Raw genomic sequence first — 19,451 nt, forward strand, 5'->3', positions numbered from 1 at the left:
TGGCCTTGGGTGGCACAGGCCACCCCTGAAATCTGATTGGCCACCCTAAGTGCCACCCCAATATCTTAAAATATGATTGTCTATATGCCCAGTCAGAGGCGGGCCACGGCACTGAATGTAAACTGCACTCTTATTTAGAGTTGCAGTTCCTTCTCAAACCTGAGAGGCAGAGATGCGCTAAAGTAGTATGTAGCCTGCAAAAAAAAAGGCGCGAAGAAGAAGAAGTTTGAGCAGGTGAACTACAGGTGAAACAAACTGTTTTTTCTACAGTCAGTCTATGGAAGCAACACGTCTCTGGAGCGTCGTCGTGAAAGATGTGAGTAGCCTACATTTTACTACACTTACTGTGCCTGGAGTTAAAAGCTGTAACGGTCTTGTTTTATTTCTTTTTATTGTAATTGGCACAAGGCTGTCATCATCTCATCTCATCTCATCTCATCATCTCATCATCTCATCTCATCATCTCATCTCATCTCATCTCATCTCATCATCTCATCATCTCATCTCATCATCTCATCTCATCTCATCTCATCTCATCTCATCATCTCATCTCATCTCATCTCATCTCATCTCATCTCATCTCATCTCATCATCTCATCATCTCATCTCATCTCATCTCATCTCATCTCATCATCTCATCATCTCATCTCATCTCATCTCATCTCATCTCATCATCTCATCTCATCTCATCTCATCATCTCATCTCATCTCATCTCATCTCATCTCATCTCATCTCATCTCATCATCTCATCTCATCTCATCTCATCTCATCTCATCTCATCTCATCTCATCATCTCATCTCATCTCATCTCATCTCATCTCATCTCATCTCATCTCATCTCATCATCTCATCTCATCTCATCTCATCTCATCTCATCTCATCTCATCATCTCATCTCATCTCATCTCATCTCATCTCATCTCATCTCATCATCTCATCTCATCTCATCTCATCTCATCTCATCTCATCTCATCTCATCATCTCATCTCATCTCATCTCATCTCATCTCATCTCATCTCATCTCATCATCTCATCTCATCTCATCTCATCTCATCTCATCTCATCTCATCTCATCTCATCATCTCATCTCATCTCATCTCATCTCATCTCATCTCATCTCATCTCATCTCATCATCTCATCTCATCTCATCTCATCATCTCATCTCATCTCATCTCATCTCATCTCATCTCATCTCATCTCATCAGCAAACACTGTTTTGACTGTCAACGATGGTAAAACTAACATTGAGCTATTCTGTACTGCGTAACATTGTTATGTTAGACCCGTGTAACATCAATTACATTTCGTTTTCATTCGTGTGTATGCACAATTATCTATTGTACAACATATAAGAATGTCGTGCATTATGGGACTATTACAGTATGAAAAGAAATCAGAATATAAAGGATTTCTTCAAAAGAAAGAAATCCAAAATAGAGGCAGAGCAGTCAGCCAGAGGATGAGAGCCAGCCTGTCCTGAAACAGCCTTCAGCTTCAGCTGTACACATAGGTATGTGAAATCCTGATAGTTCAAGTTTGTTCTCATGTTTGAACTTACTCATTTGGTTTGACTGTAACATACCACTTAGTTTACTTAGGAAAGGCTGATTGTATTATCATTCTAATCACAGCTTATGTATTATTATAGAGTCACATGTGGATGGTAAAGATGAAAGACCTTCAACATCACATACACATCAGGGTATGTATGAATTTACCTTCTTTAAAACATTATGTGCATTGATTCGAACTGGGATATTTCACTTATACTACAGTGGCATATACTGGCATTAAGTGTGTAGACAAATTTTTTAACAATACTGGTGTGAAAAGCCTAAATGTGACAATTTGACATATAAATGAACTGATACAATCTCTGTATTGCTTCAGGTGTGTCCAGTGCTGACAATCCAGAGGTTCCTGCAGGCCATGCACAGGGGGATAGTGGTGTGGCAGCCCCATTTGGCGGGCTCGGACCTATTGGTATGTCTTAACAATTCATTTTTCATATGAAGTATAATATGCTTAGTATTTTAGGCACATTTTATTATCATTCTAATGACAACCTATGTGTTATTGCAGAGTCAAATGAAGATTCCTGTGATGAATGATGTCTTATTTATTTTAATTTTGTTGGCACTTTATAAAGTGACTGTTTTAGAATAAGGATTTTCTTTTGTATGTAACCTACTTTGGGAATTTACAAATTATTTTGGCATTATTTAACAGTTCACTTTACAATGTTAAAACAAGATTTGCTGGTATGTGAGGAGGGATGTGACTTTTGTTTATACCTGGGAGTTCAGGTTTCTCTGTTGCTGAGAATACTACAGTAACTTACTACACTGTGGCACATGTGACACGTTTTGTCAAGTAAATGTTTTGCCCAAACAGGCTTATTTATTGTAATTTTGTTGGCACTTTATACAGTGCACTTTATACAGCAAGTGCATTGTCTTTTTTGTATGTACTGTATATCAGACATTGGAAGGTTGTTTTGAGGTTAGAATAAAGTATGGTAGTTTTCAATCACATTTGTATGTTGCTTTTTCCTGAATGTTGTGACTAGTAGGTCTGTTCTTGCTTGCAGTGTTAGTAAGTGAAGTAGATATGGGTTGTGGAGACAAAAATGGTAAATTAATGCTATGCCGACACCAGGGTGTGGGTGTGTATTTTTTTGTGTGTGTGTGCGTGCATACGTGAGTGTATATGTCTGTGCGCAGGCGCTCCTGCTCACACTTCATGCCACCCCTGCATAAGTCAGTGCCCCACTGGTGCCACCCCTATCAAAAATGTCTGGACACGCCCCTGCACGGTTCGCTACGTTTTTGGATAATTTAACATTCAACAGCTGCTCATTGTCCATAATTCATAGTGTAGCAGTTAAAGCAGTGAAATGCTGAGAGAAGGACTCTGTCCAGTCAGGTTTTGTTTCCCTCTGAACTCATGAGGAGAAACAATCTAGACTGGATCATCAGCTCCTGTTGAAGTGGAACAGAGTGTGACTCCCTCTAGTGGACGTTGTGGAGTATTGTGTTGTCTTTGCTCCAAAGGTTTTTGTACAGAGTTGTGGTGTTTCCTGTCACTGTGGGCTGCAGAGCACAGTAGTACACAGCAGAGTCTGACAGCTGAAGCTTCTGGATCCTCAGAGGAACTGATCTTAAGGCTGAATTCAGTGTGGATGAAAATCTCTCCTGGTCCTCTGTTTTCCCCGAGCCGACCTTAAAGCGGCTCAGGATGAATTTGGGGCTGTTGTTTCCATCCTGTTTGTACCAGAACAGATAGTTATTAGATGAAGTGCTGTTATATTGACAGCCAAGTGTTACTGCCTCTCCTTCAGCAGCAGTCTCATCTCCTTCTGGTTGCAGCACGTTGTCTTTTTGCGCTCTGCATTCTGTCAAACAGCAACAAACAGTATCAGTGTGCCGTTAAAGAATCATGTCAATGTTGGACGGATAGCAAAGAAAGACAGTTGTGTTCCTACCGAGGCTCGTAGCAGCCAGCAGCACTGAGATGAACAGAGGCGTCATGTGTGCAGTGTTGAGTCTAAAGAAGGCTGTGATCTCTCTGTGTAGTCTTCATCAACACTGAGTTGGTGGATTAGAAGGAGGAAGCTGATCACAGTGACAGGGCTCATTCACAGCCCCAACACAACACTAACACACTTTGGGCCTCTCTCCTTTCCTACTGCTGACGCTGTTGTGTGGACTCATCATTGGACGTTTCAGGAGACATGTGTCCTGTTTTACATTCACTTTGTTCCACAACAGAGAAAAGCTGCTTTAATATCTGTGATCACAAAGACTGACAGTAAACTGAGGATGAACATGTGATCAACATGTGACTCTTTCTGCTCTCTTCACACTGCTTCTTCTCTTCAATGTAAATGGACAGTTTGGTATCTTTTGGTCGTCTGCAGCCGTGAGACGTCACATTCAAAGATGCTGCAGTTGTTGTGGAAGCAACCGGTTGTTGACTTGGTAAAACGTGGAGCTGTTCATGTGTGACTCTGTCTCCAGATATCATCACTGTTCATGGTAGAGTTGTAGTAGTTAGTGTCTCAGGGTCTATTTGGGGTGTATCTGCAGCTTTCAGAGGATAGTGAAGAATGGAAGGAGCTCATGGTGACCTAATGACCCACAGGGTACCAAGAGGACTGAATCAGTCTCTCTCTTGTCATGGTGGGTTGTGTTTGGTTGGTCCCTGATGTGGATTTGCTGCTCATGTGGATCCCCCCCTCCCCCCAGTATTTCATTAGCAGCTGTAACCACAGTGACTCTGATCAGAATCCATCTGACATGAAGCTGTGGTTTGAATACCACTTCCCTCCTCTCTGAAGAGTAGTCCCATATCTGTGTTGAGCTTTTTGTACAGCCTCTTCTCCACTTTGTATCACTGTGTTTCTAGAGCACAGTAGTAGAGAGCTGTGTCTGCCAGGGTTAGTCTGCTAATGGTCACTTCAGTTGAGTTGAACCCTGTTTTACATTGATATCGTTTATCAGGAATATACTCATTTGTGTTTCTTCTTGCTCCTTTCCAGAGTATAAACTGAGGAGCCTGGTGGTCACCATGATGTCTGTACCAATAAAGGAAAACGTAGTCTGAAGTTGTCTCATAGTCACATCTGAGTGAGACAGATTCTCCTTCTCTTTTACTGAGCTCATCTTTTACAGGAGAGATTTGGTCTCCAGCTATTAGTCCTGGAAAAAGTAGAGAAAATGAAGCCATTAGACTGACTGATTGTTGATGAGGCTGAGAGGAGAAGACAACTGGACAGTGTTACTCTGTGGACACAAACACTCCACTTTCTATCAACCTGGAGAAAAGAATCACAACATGGAGTTGTTTGTATCTTACCAAAGAAAAGAGCAGCAAGAATAATCCACAGCCAATGTTCCATCTCTACAACAAGGTTTAAATCAACAGGAGAAACTAGCTGATGTTCAACATTCAGTCTAACAATTGTTCTCTTCACAGCAGCACTTGTGATTGACTGAATGGTTGAACACAGTGCACGAGTAGTGCACCTCCTACTGGATAATGTGGCCCTCTAGTGGACGTTGTGGAGTATTGTGTTGTCTTTGCTCCAAAGGTTTTTGTACAGAGTTTTGGTGTTTCCTGTCACTGTGGGCCTCACAGCACAGTAGTACACAGCAGAGTGTGACACTGCAGCAGAGGAGATGTTCAGATGGATTTGCTTCTGGTTCTGATCCACTTCAATCTTCAGTTTAGTGATTTGATGTTTCATTATACTTCCAGTTCCTGAATGGGAGATGATGAACTCTGGTGGTTTTCCTGGATATTGTCGATACCAGAAGAAATAATCATTACCAGTTGGTTTTTCAGAGTATGTGTAGGACAGAGTAACAGTGCTGTCTTCTAAACTGGACTCTTCATTCTTGACTGGAGTGAGTTCTTCACAGCTGACACCTGAAGGAAGAGACAACTCTGTTATTTATTATGTTACAGAACTCTGAAGAAATGAATCCCATTTATGAAACATTGGAGTTCAAGTTGTTTTAAAACAGCAGAATCTAGCGTACCTGTTAGAATAGTGACAAACAGTAGAGAAAGTCCATAACAGTCCAATGAGAGCATGTTGAATGAAGGTAATGTTGATGGTTTGTGTATTGAACTCTGCTGAATATAGAAGTTCCTCTCTCTTCTATAGTTCAGTAACATCTTAGCTCCTCCCTGAATCTCTCCGTCTCCTCTTAGATCTGGATTTGACCTTCTCTCAGTTCCACTTCCTCCTGGTTAACAGACTGGTAGCAGCATTTTGGACCAGCTGGAGGAGGGAACTTCTTCTTTTTCTGGTGTTTATAACAGGACTTACAGAACGGTAGCTGTGATGATTTAAAGGATGGATCACCTCCTAAAGTAGAGACAACATTATGTTAAATCAGCTGATGATGAAAGGAAAGCTCGACGTCAAATATTATCCCAGACTGATTTTGGTCAAGTTTGAGCACATTCTTATGTGCACACCCAGAGTCACGTTCACATCAGATATATTGTTGCTTGCACTCAGATATATTGTTGAGTATTTATTAGTGATGAAGTGATGACATCCAGATTTATGTCTTTGAAACGTTAAATTGTGATCTGATATTTCAGGTTTTATTGTCAGAAACATCCGTACCTACGAGAGTTGAACAGAGCAGAATAGCAGCCAGTTTTTCCATGTTGACGGAGGTGAAATGTTGTAACTGAATGTTCAGTATGAAAAAGTTTAGTGAGTTGTGTTTGGTCTGATGTTCACAGCTGGAATCAAACAATTCTCTGTCATGAAGCCACCTGTGCAGTCAGGAGGAGACTCATATTCAGATAAGTTTCATCTCTAAAGGTCTTCATCACAACTGACTCATGAGGGGAAACAATCTAGACTGGATCATCAGCTCGTGTTGAAGTGGAACAGAGTGTGACTCCCTCTAGTGGACGTTGTGGAGTATTGTGTTGTCTTTGCTCCAAAGGTTTTTGTACAGAGTTTTGGTGTTTCCTGTCACTGTGGGCCTCACAGCACAGTAGTACACAGCAGAGTGTGACACTGCAGCAGAGGAGATGTTCAGATGGATTTGCTTCTGGTTCTGATCCACTTTAATCTTCAGTCCAGTGACTTTAAAAAGTCCTACTTCTCCTGAAGAAGAGTGTGAGATGATGAACTCTGGTGGTTTTCCTGGATATTGTCGATACCAGAAGAAATAATCACTACCAGTAGGTTTCAGTTTAGAGTATGTGTAGGACAGAGTAACAGTGCTGTCTTCTAAACTGGACTCTTCATTCTTGACTGGAGTGAGTTCTTCACAGCTGACACCTGAAGGAAGAGACAACTCTGTTATTTATTATGTTACAGAACTCTGAAGAAATGAATCCCATTTATGAATCATTGGAGTTCAAGTTGTTTTTAAAACAGCAGAATCTAGCGTACCTGTTAGAATAGTGACAAACAGTAGAGAAAGTCCATAACAGTCCAATGAGAGCATGTTGAATGAAGGTAATGTTGATGGTTTGTGTATTGAACTCTGCTGAATATAGAAGTTCCTCTCTCTTCTATAGTTCAGTAACATCTTAGCTCCTCCCTGAATCTCTCCGTCTCCTCTAAGATCTGGATTTCACCTTCTCTCAGTTCCACTTCCTCCTGGTTAACAGACTGGTAGCAGACGGATAATAAAAGAATAACTAACTATAGAAAGTTAGGTCAAAACGATGGGTTTTGAGTCTGGATTTAAAGACCTCCACAGATTCAGACTGTCTGATGTCCATAGGGAGGTTATTCCAGAGGAAAGGGGCTCGATAAGAAAAGGCCCTTTGGCCTGCTGACTTCTTTTTAACTCTGTGGACAGACAGGAGTCCTGTATTCTGAGAGAGGAGAGTCCTGATTGGAGTATCAGGTTGAAGTAGATCAGGCAGGTAGGAAGGAGCGTGCCCATTTACTATATTCTAGGTCATCAGAAGCACCTTAAAGTCTGATCTGACGTGGATCGGGAGCCAGTGTAATGAAGCCTAAACTGGTGTAAAATGGTCCCATTTTGTAGTTTTAGTTTGAAGACTTCTAGTACTAGAACGAGGCAGACCTGATAGCAAAACATGATAATAATCCAGTCTGGATGATACCAAGATGTGAATTAGGACCTCTGCATCAGCCATGGATAAAGAAAACCTGATGGTAGAGATGTTGCGTAGGTGAAAGAAGGCGATCTTTGTGATGTCTTTAATGTGCTGATCAACAGAAAGAGTTGAATGGAACGTAACACCAAGATTCATAACTGTTGAACTCTGGGATATCACCCAGTTCTCTAAAGATCCTGTTACCTGATCAAACTGATGTCTATGTGGAATTGTTAATTGCACTCAGATATATTTTTACTTGCCTTCGGATATATTGTTGCTTGCATTCAGTTTAATTGTTGCTTAAGCTTAGATATTTTGTTGCTTGCACTAAGATGTTGTATATTTAGCTTGCACACAGATATATTGTTTCTCGAACTCAGTTATATTGTTTCTTAAATTCAGATATATTGTTGCTTGCACTCAGATATATTGTTGCTTGCACTCAGATATATTGTTGCTTGCAATCAGATATATTGTTGATTGCACTCAGATAAATTGTTGCTTGCACTCAGATATAGTATTGCTTAAACAAAGATATATTGTTGCTTGCATTCAGTTTAATTGTTGCTTAAGCTTAGATATTTTGTTGCTTGCACTAAGATGTTGTATATTTTGTTTGCAGACAGATATATTGTTGCTCGAACTCAGATATATTGTTTCTCAAATTCAGATATATTGTTGCTTGCACTCAGATATATTGTTGCTTGCACTCAGATATATTGCTGATTGCACTCATATATATTGTTGATTGCACTCAGATATATTGTTGCTTGCGCTCAGATATAGTATTGCTTAAGCTTAGATATTTTGTAGCTTGCACTAAGATATTGTATATTTTGCTTGCACACAGATATATTGTTGCTTTAACTCAGATATATTGTTTCTTAAATTCAGATATTTTGTTGCTTGCACTAAGGTACTGTATATTTTCGCTTGAACTCAGTTATATTGTTGCTTAAGCTCAGAGATATTTTTGCTTGCACTTAGATATATTGTTGCGCAAACTCAGATATATTGTTGCTTAAACTCATAGATATTGTTGATGCACTCAGATATATTGTCGTTTGCACTCAGATATATTGTTGCTTCCCCTCACATATATTGTCGCTTGCACTCAGATATATTGTTACTTATTCTCAGATATGTTGTTGCTTGCACTCAGATATATTGTTTCTTTCACTGATATATATTGTTGCTTAAATTCAGATATATTGTTTCTTACACTCAGATATATGTTTTGCTTGTACTTAGACATATTGTTGCTTGCACTCAGATATATTGTTGCTTTCACTCAGATATATTGTTGCTTGCACTCAGATATATTGTTGCTTGCACTCAGATATATTATTGCTTGCACTCAGATATATTGTTGCTTATACTCAGATATATTGTTGCTTAAACTCATAGATATTGTTGATGCACTCAGATATATTGTCGTTTGCACTCAGATATATTGTTGCTTCCCCTCACATATATTGTCGCTTGCACTCAGATATATTGTTACTTATTCTCAGATATGTTGTTGCTTGCACTCAGATATATTGTTTCTTTCACTGAGATATATTGTTGCTTAAATTCAGATATATTGATTCTTACACTCAGATATATGTTTTGCTTGTACTTAGACATATTGTTGCTTGCACTCAGATATATTGTTTCTTTCACTGAGATATATTGTTGCTTAAATTCAGATATATTGATTCTTACACTCAGATATATGTCTTGCTTGTACTTAGACATATTGTTGCTTGCACTCAGATATATTGTTGCTTTCACTCAGATATATTGTTGCTTGCACTCAGATATATTGTTGCTTGCACTCAGATATATTATTGCTTGCACTCAGATATATTGTTGCTTATACTCAGATATATTGTTGCTTAAACTCAGATATATTTTTTGTTTCTACTCAGATATATTGTTGCTTGCACTCAGATATATTGTCTCTGTCATGAAGCCACCTGTGCAGTCAGGAGGAGACTCATATTCAGATAAGTTTCATCTCTAAAGGTCTTCATCACAACTGACTCATGAGGGGAAGCAGTCTAGACTGGATCATCATCTCCTGTTGAGGTGTAACAGAGTGTGACTCCCTCTAGTGGACGTTGTGGAGTATTGTGTTGTCTTTGCTCCAAAGGTTTTTGTACAGAGTTTAGGTGTTTCCTGTCACTGTGGGCTGCAGAGCACAGTAGTACACAGCAGAGTCTGACACTGCAGCAGAGGAGATCTGGAGATCCACACCATCCTTTTCTTCAGACAGTTTAGTGAAGAACTTAGTGTCTGATTTCAGAGATTCTGCTGGTCTTGTAACATTAAGACCTGAGATAGTGATGATGAACTCTGGTGGTTTTCCTGGATATTGTCGATACCAGAAGAAATAATCACCAAGACTTATAGTCTTAGAGTATGTGTAGGACAGAGTAACAGTGCTGTCTTCTAAACTGGACTCTTCATTATTGACTGTAGTGAGTTCTTCACAGCTGACACCTGAAGGAAGAGACAACTCTGTTATTTATTATTTTACAGAACTCTGAAGAAATGAATCCCATTTATGAAACATTGGAGTTCAAGTTGTGTTTAAAACAGCAGAATCTAGCGTACCTGTGAGAATAGTGACAAACAGTAGAGAAAGTCCATAACAGTCCAATGAGAGCATGTTGAATGAAGGTAATGTTGATGGTTTGTGTATTGAACTCTGCTGAATATAGAAGTTCCTCTCTCTTCTATAGTTCAGTAACATCTTAGCTCCTCCCTGAATCTCTCCGTCTCCTCTTAGATCTGGATTTGACCTTCTCTCAGTTCCACTTCCTCCTGGTTAACAGACTGGTAGCAGCATTTTGGATCAGCTGGAGGAGGGAACTTCTTCTTTTTCTGGTGTTTATAACAGGAGTTACAGAACGGTAGCTGTGATGATTTAAAGGATGGATCACCTCCTAAAGTAGAGACAACATTATGTTAAATCAGCTGATGATGAAAAGAAAGCTCAGCGTCAAATATTATCCAGGACTGATTTTGGTCATGTCTGAGCCCATGCTTATGTGCACAGTGAGAGCCACGTTCACGTCCGATATATTTTCTTTTTCACTCAGATGTATTGTCGTTTGCGCTCAACTATATTGTTGCTTGCACTCTGATATATTGTTGCTTGCACTCAGATATATTGTTGCTTAAACTCGGATATATTGTTGCTTGCACTCAGATATATTGTTGCTTAAACTCAGAGATATTGTTGGTTGTATTCAGATATGTTATCGCTTAAACTCAGATATGTTGTTGCTTTTACTAAGATATATTGTTGCCTTCTCTCAGATATATCGTCGCTTAAACTCAGAGATATTGTTGCTTGAACTCAGATATATTGTTGCTTAAACTCAGATATATTGTCGCCTTCTCTCAGATATATTGTCGCTTAAACTCAGATATGTTGTTGCTTTTACTAAGATATATTGTTTCTTGCACTTAGATATATTTTTTGCTTGTACTCAGATATATTGTTGCTTGCACTCAGATATATTGTTGCTTGCACTCAGATATATTGTTGAGTAATTATTAATGATGAAGTGATGACTTCCAGATTTGTGTCTTTGAAACATTAAATTGTGATCTGATATTTCAGGTTTTATTGTCAGAAACATCCGTACCTACGAGAGTTGAACAGAGCAGAATAGCAGCCAGTTTTTCCATGTTGACGGAGGTGAAATGTTGTAACTGAATGTTCAGTATGAAAAAGTTTAGTGAGTTGTGTTTGGTCTGATGTTCACAGCTGGAATCAAACAGTTCTCTGTCATGAAGCCACCTGTGCAGTCAGGAGGAGACTCATATTCAGATAAGTTTCATCTCTAAAGGTCTTCATCACAACTGACTCATGAGGGGAAACAATCTAGACTGGATCATCAGCTCCTGTTGAAGTGGAACAGAGTGTGACTCCCTCTAGTGGACGTTGTGGAGTATTGTGTTGTCTTTGCTCCAAAGGTTTTTGTACAGAGTTTTGGTGTTTCCTGTCACTGTGGGCTGCAGAGCACAGTAGTACACAGCAGAGTCTGACAGCTGAAGCTTCTGGATCCTCAGAGGAACTGATTTCTTGTCGACTGTAGCATCAATTCTGTCTTTCTGAACGTCTCCAGCATCCTTTGCTCCAGAGTAGCGTTGCAGGATAGACTTTGGGGAATCATGAACTTCCTGTTTGTACCAGAACAAAGTGGGATTTGTTCTACTTGTCTCAAATGTACAGTCCAGTGTGATTGTGTGTCCTTCAGTAGCGATGACATCTCCTGTTGTCTGGTTCACTCTGTCTTCTCCTTTACACTCTGGGGAAGAAGAGAACATGCAGAGGAAGAGATGAATGAATAAAGATGATTGATTAAAGGAGAACAATCAGTAGGTTTAAAGAGTTACCTAGCCACAGAGTCACAATCAGAGACATTTAGAATAGTCTGGATTTTCACTGACTGCTGTCTGATGTCACATTAAACCATAGAAGGAGTTCTTTAGAAGCTACTAGATAGCAACAGAAATGATGTGTTGTTGCTTCTCTGTATAATGAACATTAAAAGCACTCACAGCTCAGTTACTAGTGAAAAGTGTTGAGAGAGGAAACATGGAGTTGTTTGTATCTTACCAAAGAAAAGAGCAGCAAGAATAATCCACAGCCAATGTTCCATCTCTACAACAAGGTTTAAATCAACAGGAGAAACTAGCTGATGTTCAACATTCAGTCTGACAATTGTTCTCTTCACAGCAGCACTTGTGATTGACTGAATGGTTGAACACAGTGCACGAGTAGTGCACCTCCTACTGGATAATGTGGCCCTCTAGTGGACGTTGTGGAGTATTGTGTTGTCTTTGCTCCAAAGGTTTTTGTACAGAGTTTAGGTGTTTCCTGTCACTGTGGGCCTCACAGCACAGTAGTACACAGCAGAGTCTGACACTGCAGCAGAGGAGATGATCAGATGAAACTCTTTAGTATTTTTGTCATGTGTAAAAGACAACCCTGCTGTGTCCTCTGAATACTCCGTGATGAGAAGCTGTGGAGATGAACTGGACTTGTGTTGATACCAGTAGAGGTATTGTACAGAGCCTGAATAGCTGCAGGAGAGAGTCACATTGTCTCCTTCCAACGCCGGCATTACATCTTTAAATGGTTTCACTAAATCCTCCGAGGATCCTGAAGAGAACAAAGAGAGATTTCACCAGGACATTTGTATTTCTTTAAACTGCCTTTAATGGTAGAAGTTGACTTACCAGGATGAAACGTGAACATCATCATCCAAACTAAAAAGAGCTGCATTACTTTCACTGGTTGTGAATGAACACGAGAGAGAACACAGCAGCTCTTCACTGCCAACATGAAGCTGTTCAAATTCAGCTGTGGAGCTCTTCCTCCTGCTGTGGTCTGTTGACATCATCATCATCATCATCATCATCATTATCATCATCATCATCATCATCATCATCATCATCATCATCAGACTGAACAACCTGATATCATCCCTACTCGTCATATCCTTTCATTTCATTTTCATTTGAAAAGGGACAATGTTGAACATTCAAACAGATGTAAATGTAGCCGAGTAGAATACTAATAATTGAAAAATAAAAATAATACAACAGGTCAGAACATACTACAGTGGTATAAAGCATATACAGTACAGTTAAACAACCTGAGCAGATAAAGTCCAAGTACATATAAAGATGAGATAAAAATAGCTTCAGTAACGACATTGTTGGTTCTCAACAAGCCATTTTCTTAATATTGAAATGTTGTGTAGCTCCTACTGTACGGTCCGATCATCAGCCACGACCTGAGTGATCACACTGTACGGTCCGATCATCAGCCACGACCTGAGTGATCACACTGTACGGTCCGATCATCAGCCACGACCTGAGTGATCACACTGTACGGTCCGATCATCAGCCACGACCTGAGTGATCACACTGTACTGTCGGATCATCAGCCACGACCTGAGTGATCACACTGTGCGGTCGGATCATCAGCCACGACCTGAGTGATCACACTGTATGGTCCGATCATCAGCCACGACCTGAGTGATCACACTGTACGGTCCGACCATCAGCCACGACCTGAGTGATCACACTGTACAGTCCGATCATCAGCCACGACCTGAGTGATCACGCTGTATGGTCCGATCATCAGCCACGACCTGAGTGATCACGCTGTACGGTCCGATCACCAGCCACGACCTGAGTGATCACACTGTACGGTCCGATCATCAGCCACGACCTGAGTGATCACACTGTACGGTCCGATCTTTGCTGATAAAGGGTAGATTAGATGTAGGCCTGTCATTACTGAGGATCTTTTCATGTCGATGTGGCTCCTTTAAGAGAGGCTTCACTAATCAGGGATCATTGTGCGTCTAGTAATATGTCCTCTGGATCAAACTGTCATGTTGTGAGAACCAGTTAAAGCTTTCAGGGTGAAACAGCAGAGAAAGAACAGCTTTAGTGGATGATGATGATGTTGGTTGAGTTGTTGGAGCATTTGTTGTGTTATCGTCTTAAAGTGGAACAGAGTGTGACTCCCTCTAGTGGACGTTGTGGAGTATTGTGTTGTCTTTGCTCCAAAGGTTTTTGTACAGAGTTTTGGTGTTTCCTGTCACTGTGGGCCTCACAGCACAGTAGTACACAGCAGAGTGTGACACTGCAGCAGAGGAGATCTGGAGATCCACACCATCCTTTTCTTCAAACAGTTTAGTGAAGAACTTTGTGTCTGATTTCAGAGATTCTGCTGGTCTTGTAACACTAAGACCAGAGATGGAGATGATGAACTCTGGTGGTTTTCCTGGATATTGTCGATACCAGAAGAAATAATCACTAGGTTTCAGGTCAGAGTATGTGTAGGACAGAGTAACAGTGCTGTCTTCTAAACTGGACTCTTCATTCTTGACTGGAGTGAGTTTTCCACAGCTGACACCTGAAGGAAGAGACAACTCTGTTATTTATTATGTTACAGAACTCTGAAGAAATGAATCCCATTTATGAATCATTGGAGTCCAAGTTGTGTTTAAAACAGCAGAATCTAACGTACCTGTTAGAATAGTGACAAACAGTAGAGAAAGTCCATAACAGTCCAATGAGAGCATGTTGAATGAAGGTAATGTTGATGGTTTGTGTATTGAACTCTGCTGAATACAGAAGTTCCTCTCTCTTCTATAGTTCAGTAACATCTTAGCTCCTCCCTGAATCTCTCCGTCTCCTCTTAGATCTGGATTTCACCTTCTCTCAGTTCCACTTCCTCCTGGTTAACAGACTGGTAGCAGACGGATAATAAAAGAATAACTAACTAATAGAAAGTAAGGTCAAAACGATGGGTTTTGAGTCTGGATTTAAAGACCTCCACAGATTTAGACTGTCTGATGTCCATAGGGAGGTTATTCCAGAGGAAGAGGGGCTCGATAAGAAAAGGCCCTTTGGCCTGCTGACTTCTTTTTAACTCTGTGGACAGACAGGAGCCCTGTATTCTGAGAGAGGAGAGTCCTGATTGGAGTATCAGGTTGAAGTAGATCAGGCAGGTAGGAAGGAGCGTGCCCATTTACTATATTCTAGGTCATCAGAAGCACCTTAAAGTCTGATCTGACGTGGATCGGGAGCCAGTGTAATGAAGCCTAAACTGGGGTCCCATTTTCTAGTTTTAGTTTGAAGACTTCTAGTACTAGAACGAGGCAGACCTGATAGCAAAACATTATAATAGTCCAGTCTGGATGATACCAAGATGTGAATTAGGACCTCTGCATCAGCCATGGATAAAGAAGACCTGATGTTAGAGATGTTGCGTAGGTGAAAGAAGGCGATCTTTGTGATGTCTTTAATGTGCTGATCAACAGAAAGAGTTGAATGGAACGTAACACCAAGATTCATAACTGTTGAACTCTGGGATATCACCCAGTTCTCTAAAGATCCTGTTACCTGATCAAACTGATGTCTATGTGGAGCAGGGCCAAAGACCAGCATCTCAGTTTGATCTCAGTTTAGGAGCAAGAGATTACTTTACATCCAGTTTTTCACCGCAGACAGGCAGGCCTCTAGTTTAATCATTTGGGATCCATCCTCCGTCTTTATAGGCAGATACAGCTGAGTATCATCAGCGTAACAGTGGAAACTAATTCCATGACTACGTATTATTTGGCCAAGAGGTGCGTTGTTGGTCCCAGCAATGACCAGAGATCTTTAAAAAGTTTAGCTGGTAAGGGCTATTGTTTTAGTGAATAGAAGAGGCATATGGGTATGTCTGTAATCCAGCAAATGGATGTTACTTCAACCCTAGACTGGATCATCAGCTCCTGTTGGAGTGGAACAGAGTGTGACTCCCTCTAGTGGACGTTGTGGAGTATTGTGTTGTCTTTGCTCCAAAGGTTTTTGTACAGAGTTTTGGTGTTTACTGTCACTGTGGGCCGCAGAGCACAGTAGTACACAGCAGAGTCTGACAGCTGAAGCTTCTGGATCCTCAGAGGAACTGATGTCTTGTCGACTGTAGCATCAATTCTGTCTTTCTGAACGTCTCCAGCATCCTTTGCTCCAGAGTAGCGTTGCAGGATAGACTTTGGGGAATCATGAACTTCCTGTTTGTACCAGAACAAAGTGGGACTTGGGTCACTGGTCTCAAATGTACAGTCCAGTGTGAGTGTGTGTCCTTCAGTAGCGATGACATCTCTTCTTGTCTGGGTAACACTGTCTTCTCCTTTACACTCTGGGGAAGAAGAGAACATGCAGAGGAAGAGATGAATGAATAAAAATGATTGATTAAAGGAGAACAATCAGTAGGTTTAAAGAGTTACCTAGCCACAGAGTCACAATCAGAGACATTTAGAATAGTCTGGATTTTCACTGACTGCTGTCTGATGTCACATTAAACCATAGAAGGAGTTCTTTAGAAGCTACTAGATAGCAACAGAAATGATGTGTTGTTGCTTCTCTGTATAATGAATATTAAAAGCACTCACAGCTCAGTTACTAGTGAAAACTGTTGAGAGAGGAAACATGGAGTTGTTTGTATCTTACCAAAGAAAAGAGCAGCAAGAATAATCCACAGCCAATGTTCCATCTCTACAACAAGGTTTAAATCAACAGGAGAAACTAGCTGATGTTCAACATTCAGTCTGACAATTGTTCTCTTCACAGCAGCACTTGTGATTGACTGAATGGTTGAACACAGTGCACGAGTAGTGCACCTCCTACTGGATAATGTGGCCCTCTAGTGGACGTTGTGGAGTATTGTGTTGTCTTTGCTCCAAAGGTTTTTGTACAGAGTTTAGGTGTTTCCTGTCACTGTGGGCCTCACAGCACAGTAGTACACAGCAGAGTCTGACACTGCAGCAGAGGAGATGTTCAGATGGATTTGCTTCTGGTTCTGATCCACTTTAATCTTCAGTTCAGGGATTGGATGATTAATTATACTTCCAGTTCCTGAATGGTAGATGATGAACTCTGGTGGTTTTCCTGGATATTGTCGATACCAGTAAAACTCATCACTAGGTTTCAGTTTAGAGTATGTGTAGGACAGAGTAACAGTGCTGTCTTCTAAACTGGACTCTTCATTCTTGACTGGAGTGAGTTCTTCACAGCTGACACCTGAAGGAAGAGACAACTCTGTTATTTATTATGTTACAGAACTCTGAAGAAATGAATCCCATTTATGAAACATTGGAGTTCAAGTTGTGTTTAAAACAGCAGAATCTAGCATACCTGTTAGAACAGTGACAAACAGTAGAGAAAGTCCATAACAGTCCAATGAGAGCATGTTGAATGAAGGTAATGTTGATGGTTTGTGTATTGAACTTTGCTGAATATAGAAGTTCCTCTCTCTTCTATAGTTCAGTAACATCTTAGCTCCTCCCTGAATCTCTCCGTCTCCTCTTAGATCTGGATTTGACCTTCTCTCAGTTCCACTTCCTCCTGGTGAACAGACTGGTAGCAGCATTTTGGACCAGCTGGAGGAGCTCATTGGTCACATATTAATATAATAATAAATGTAAATTGAGTGGACCTAGGATTGAACCCTGTGGTACACCACAAGAAATCTTACAAAGAGTCTGTGATGACGACCAGTTTATGGAGATACTTGATTCACATTGTGTGATTGGTCAATAGTGGAGTTCAATATAACAGTTAATATATTGACTCACTGTTAGATACGATCACCATGTGTTTCTGATATTGAATATTTTATTCCAATATAATGTTGCAAATTGTAAGCACTTTCATTGATCGATCACTGGTAACATTAACGATCAATCAATTAAATGTAACTATAAAAATATACAAACTGTGCATCGACCAAACAATACCAAATGTGTTATTTTTCCTCAATCAAAGCTTTATCTCCACAGCAACATATTACATATTGTCTGACAGCATTGTATAGTCTCTGAAATATAAAGATGTAGAGGCCTAGACATATTGAACACACTGAATAATATTCAATATTAGATTACATGAGGAGTGTGCTCATTAAAATAATATCCGCTAACATATAGCCTAGTTTAATAAGAAAGACGCTCAGAAACAACTAAATGTAACGCTGCAACAAGAAGTTAACAAACTTCTCCGACTGTCAGTGTTGTGATTTCTGCCTGTTCTTCTTGTTCTTGGTGCTGTTAGATCGCTGCTAGACCGCCCCGTTAATAAAGGTGTATGAGGGACAGTAAACTGGCTTTGAAAGGCTAAACGCCAACAAATATAGACTGAAGCAGAATGTTTGGTTTGAGATTTCGGATTGAGAGGACGCTGGCGTGTTTGTCGCCGCTTCTCAGTTCCGTAGCAAAACTTCGCTTTTTGTTTAAATCTGTGCCTACATTTACTGCATGTAGGAATAAGTTATCACTATAAGTTGTATTTACACTTCACTGTCTGGTGCTGCTAACTGTCAGAAGATTGTGCACATTTGGCTCTGTGTGCTCGCCTTCTCCAGTGATCAGCTGTCAGCTGTTAGCCAAGCGGCGCTATCAATTTACTGTGGATTATCCAACGTCACTCCGCTGCTCACGTTTGGACATCTCCATGCCACGACTCCAGGACTATCCACCTTGTGTTCTGGCTACACTGTTTGCTGCTGCTGTTCTGGCTACATTTCATACAGGATTTCATGGCACTTAATCAAGCCACTCCCCCTGGATATGTCTACATACAAAAGCCTCGCTCCATGGGTCGTGGCGGCGGGCTGGCTGTTATACATCGAGCTGACATCCTGGTCAAAGACCTCCCAGTACCCAATGTCACCTCGTTTGAGTGTGTCATTTTCTCCCTGGTTGGGTCTACACAGCTCCAGGTTGTCCTCATCTACCGCCCCCCTAAAGCCTCCACCACCTTCATGTCTGAGCTGTCTGAGCTTCTCACCTCTGTCTGCTCCATGTCTCCATCTACACTCCTGCTCGGTGACTTTAATATTCATGTGGACTCCACCAGCTGCTCGTTTGCCACTGAATTCCTGTCACTGTTGGACTGTTTCAACTTCACACAGCATGTTAAAGGTCCCACCCACACTAAAGGCCACACGCTGGATCTGGTGTGCTCCACTGGCACAACTCCCTCCCATCTGCAGTGCCTGGACCTCGCGGTTTCAGACCATCTCGCTGTTCTCTGCACTGTTCCTGTCACCCTGCCCAGGCAGCGCACAAAACGTACCATCCAGTACAGGAACATCAAGACAGTGAGTACACCAGCTCTGAACGACCTGATAGCGACCCATCTGACCTCAGATCCACACGACAGCTCTGCTGATGGGCTGGTTGCCCACTACAACGCCACTTTATCCGGCAGCCTTGACTCCCTTGCCCCCCTCAAAACCCGGACTGTCTCCTATACCCGTCCCGCCCCCTGGTTC

At 41.0% G+C, this 19,451-nt stretch overlaps 1 protein-coding gene and 5 gene segments (V, D, J or C); all 6 read right to left on the minus strand.

Annotated features, from left to right (window-relative positions):
* LOC119499314 overlaps positions 1-19,451 on the minus strand; it is an 843,332-nt gene that overhangs the window by 764,660 nt on the left and 59,221 nt on the right. The window lies entirely within an intron of this gene.
* LOC119498508 lies at positions 2,861-4,220 on the minus strand. The segment is given in 2 exon segments: positions 2,861-3,395; positions 3,486-4,220. Coding segments are annotated over 2 exon segments (429 nt in total).
* Positions 11,230-12,464, minus strand: LOC119498519. The segment is given in 2 exon segments: positions 11,230-11,919; positions 12,231-12,464. Coding segments are annotated over 2 exon segments (420 nt in total).
* Positions 14,069-14,878, minus strand: LOC119498490. The segment is given in 2 exon segments: positions 14,069-14,546; positions 14,661-14,878. Coding segments are annotated over 2 exon segments (528 nt in total).
* LOC119498516 lies at positions 15,927-16,845 on the minus strand. The segment is given in 2 exon segments: positions 15,927-16,319; positions 16,631-16,845. Coding segments are annotated over 2 exon segments (420 nt in total).
* On the minus strand, positions 16,881-17,393 carry LOC119498522. The segment is given in 2 exon segments: positions 16,881-17,200; positions 17,315-17,393. Coding segments are annotated over 2 exon segments (375 nt in total).

The sequence above is a fragment of the Sebastes umbrosus genome, chromosome 12 (genome assembly GCF_015220745.1).
Source record: "Sebastes umbrosus isolate fSebUmb1 chromosome 12, fSebUmb1.pri, whole genome shotgun sequence".
NCBI lineage: Eukaryota > Metazoa > Chordata > Actinopteri > Perciformes > Sebastidae > Sebastes > Sebastes umbrosus.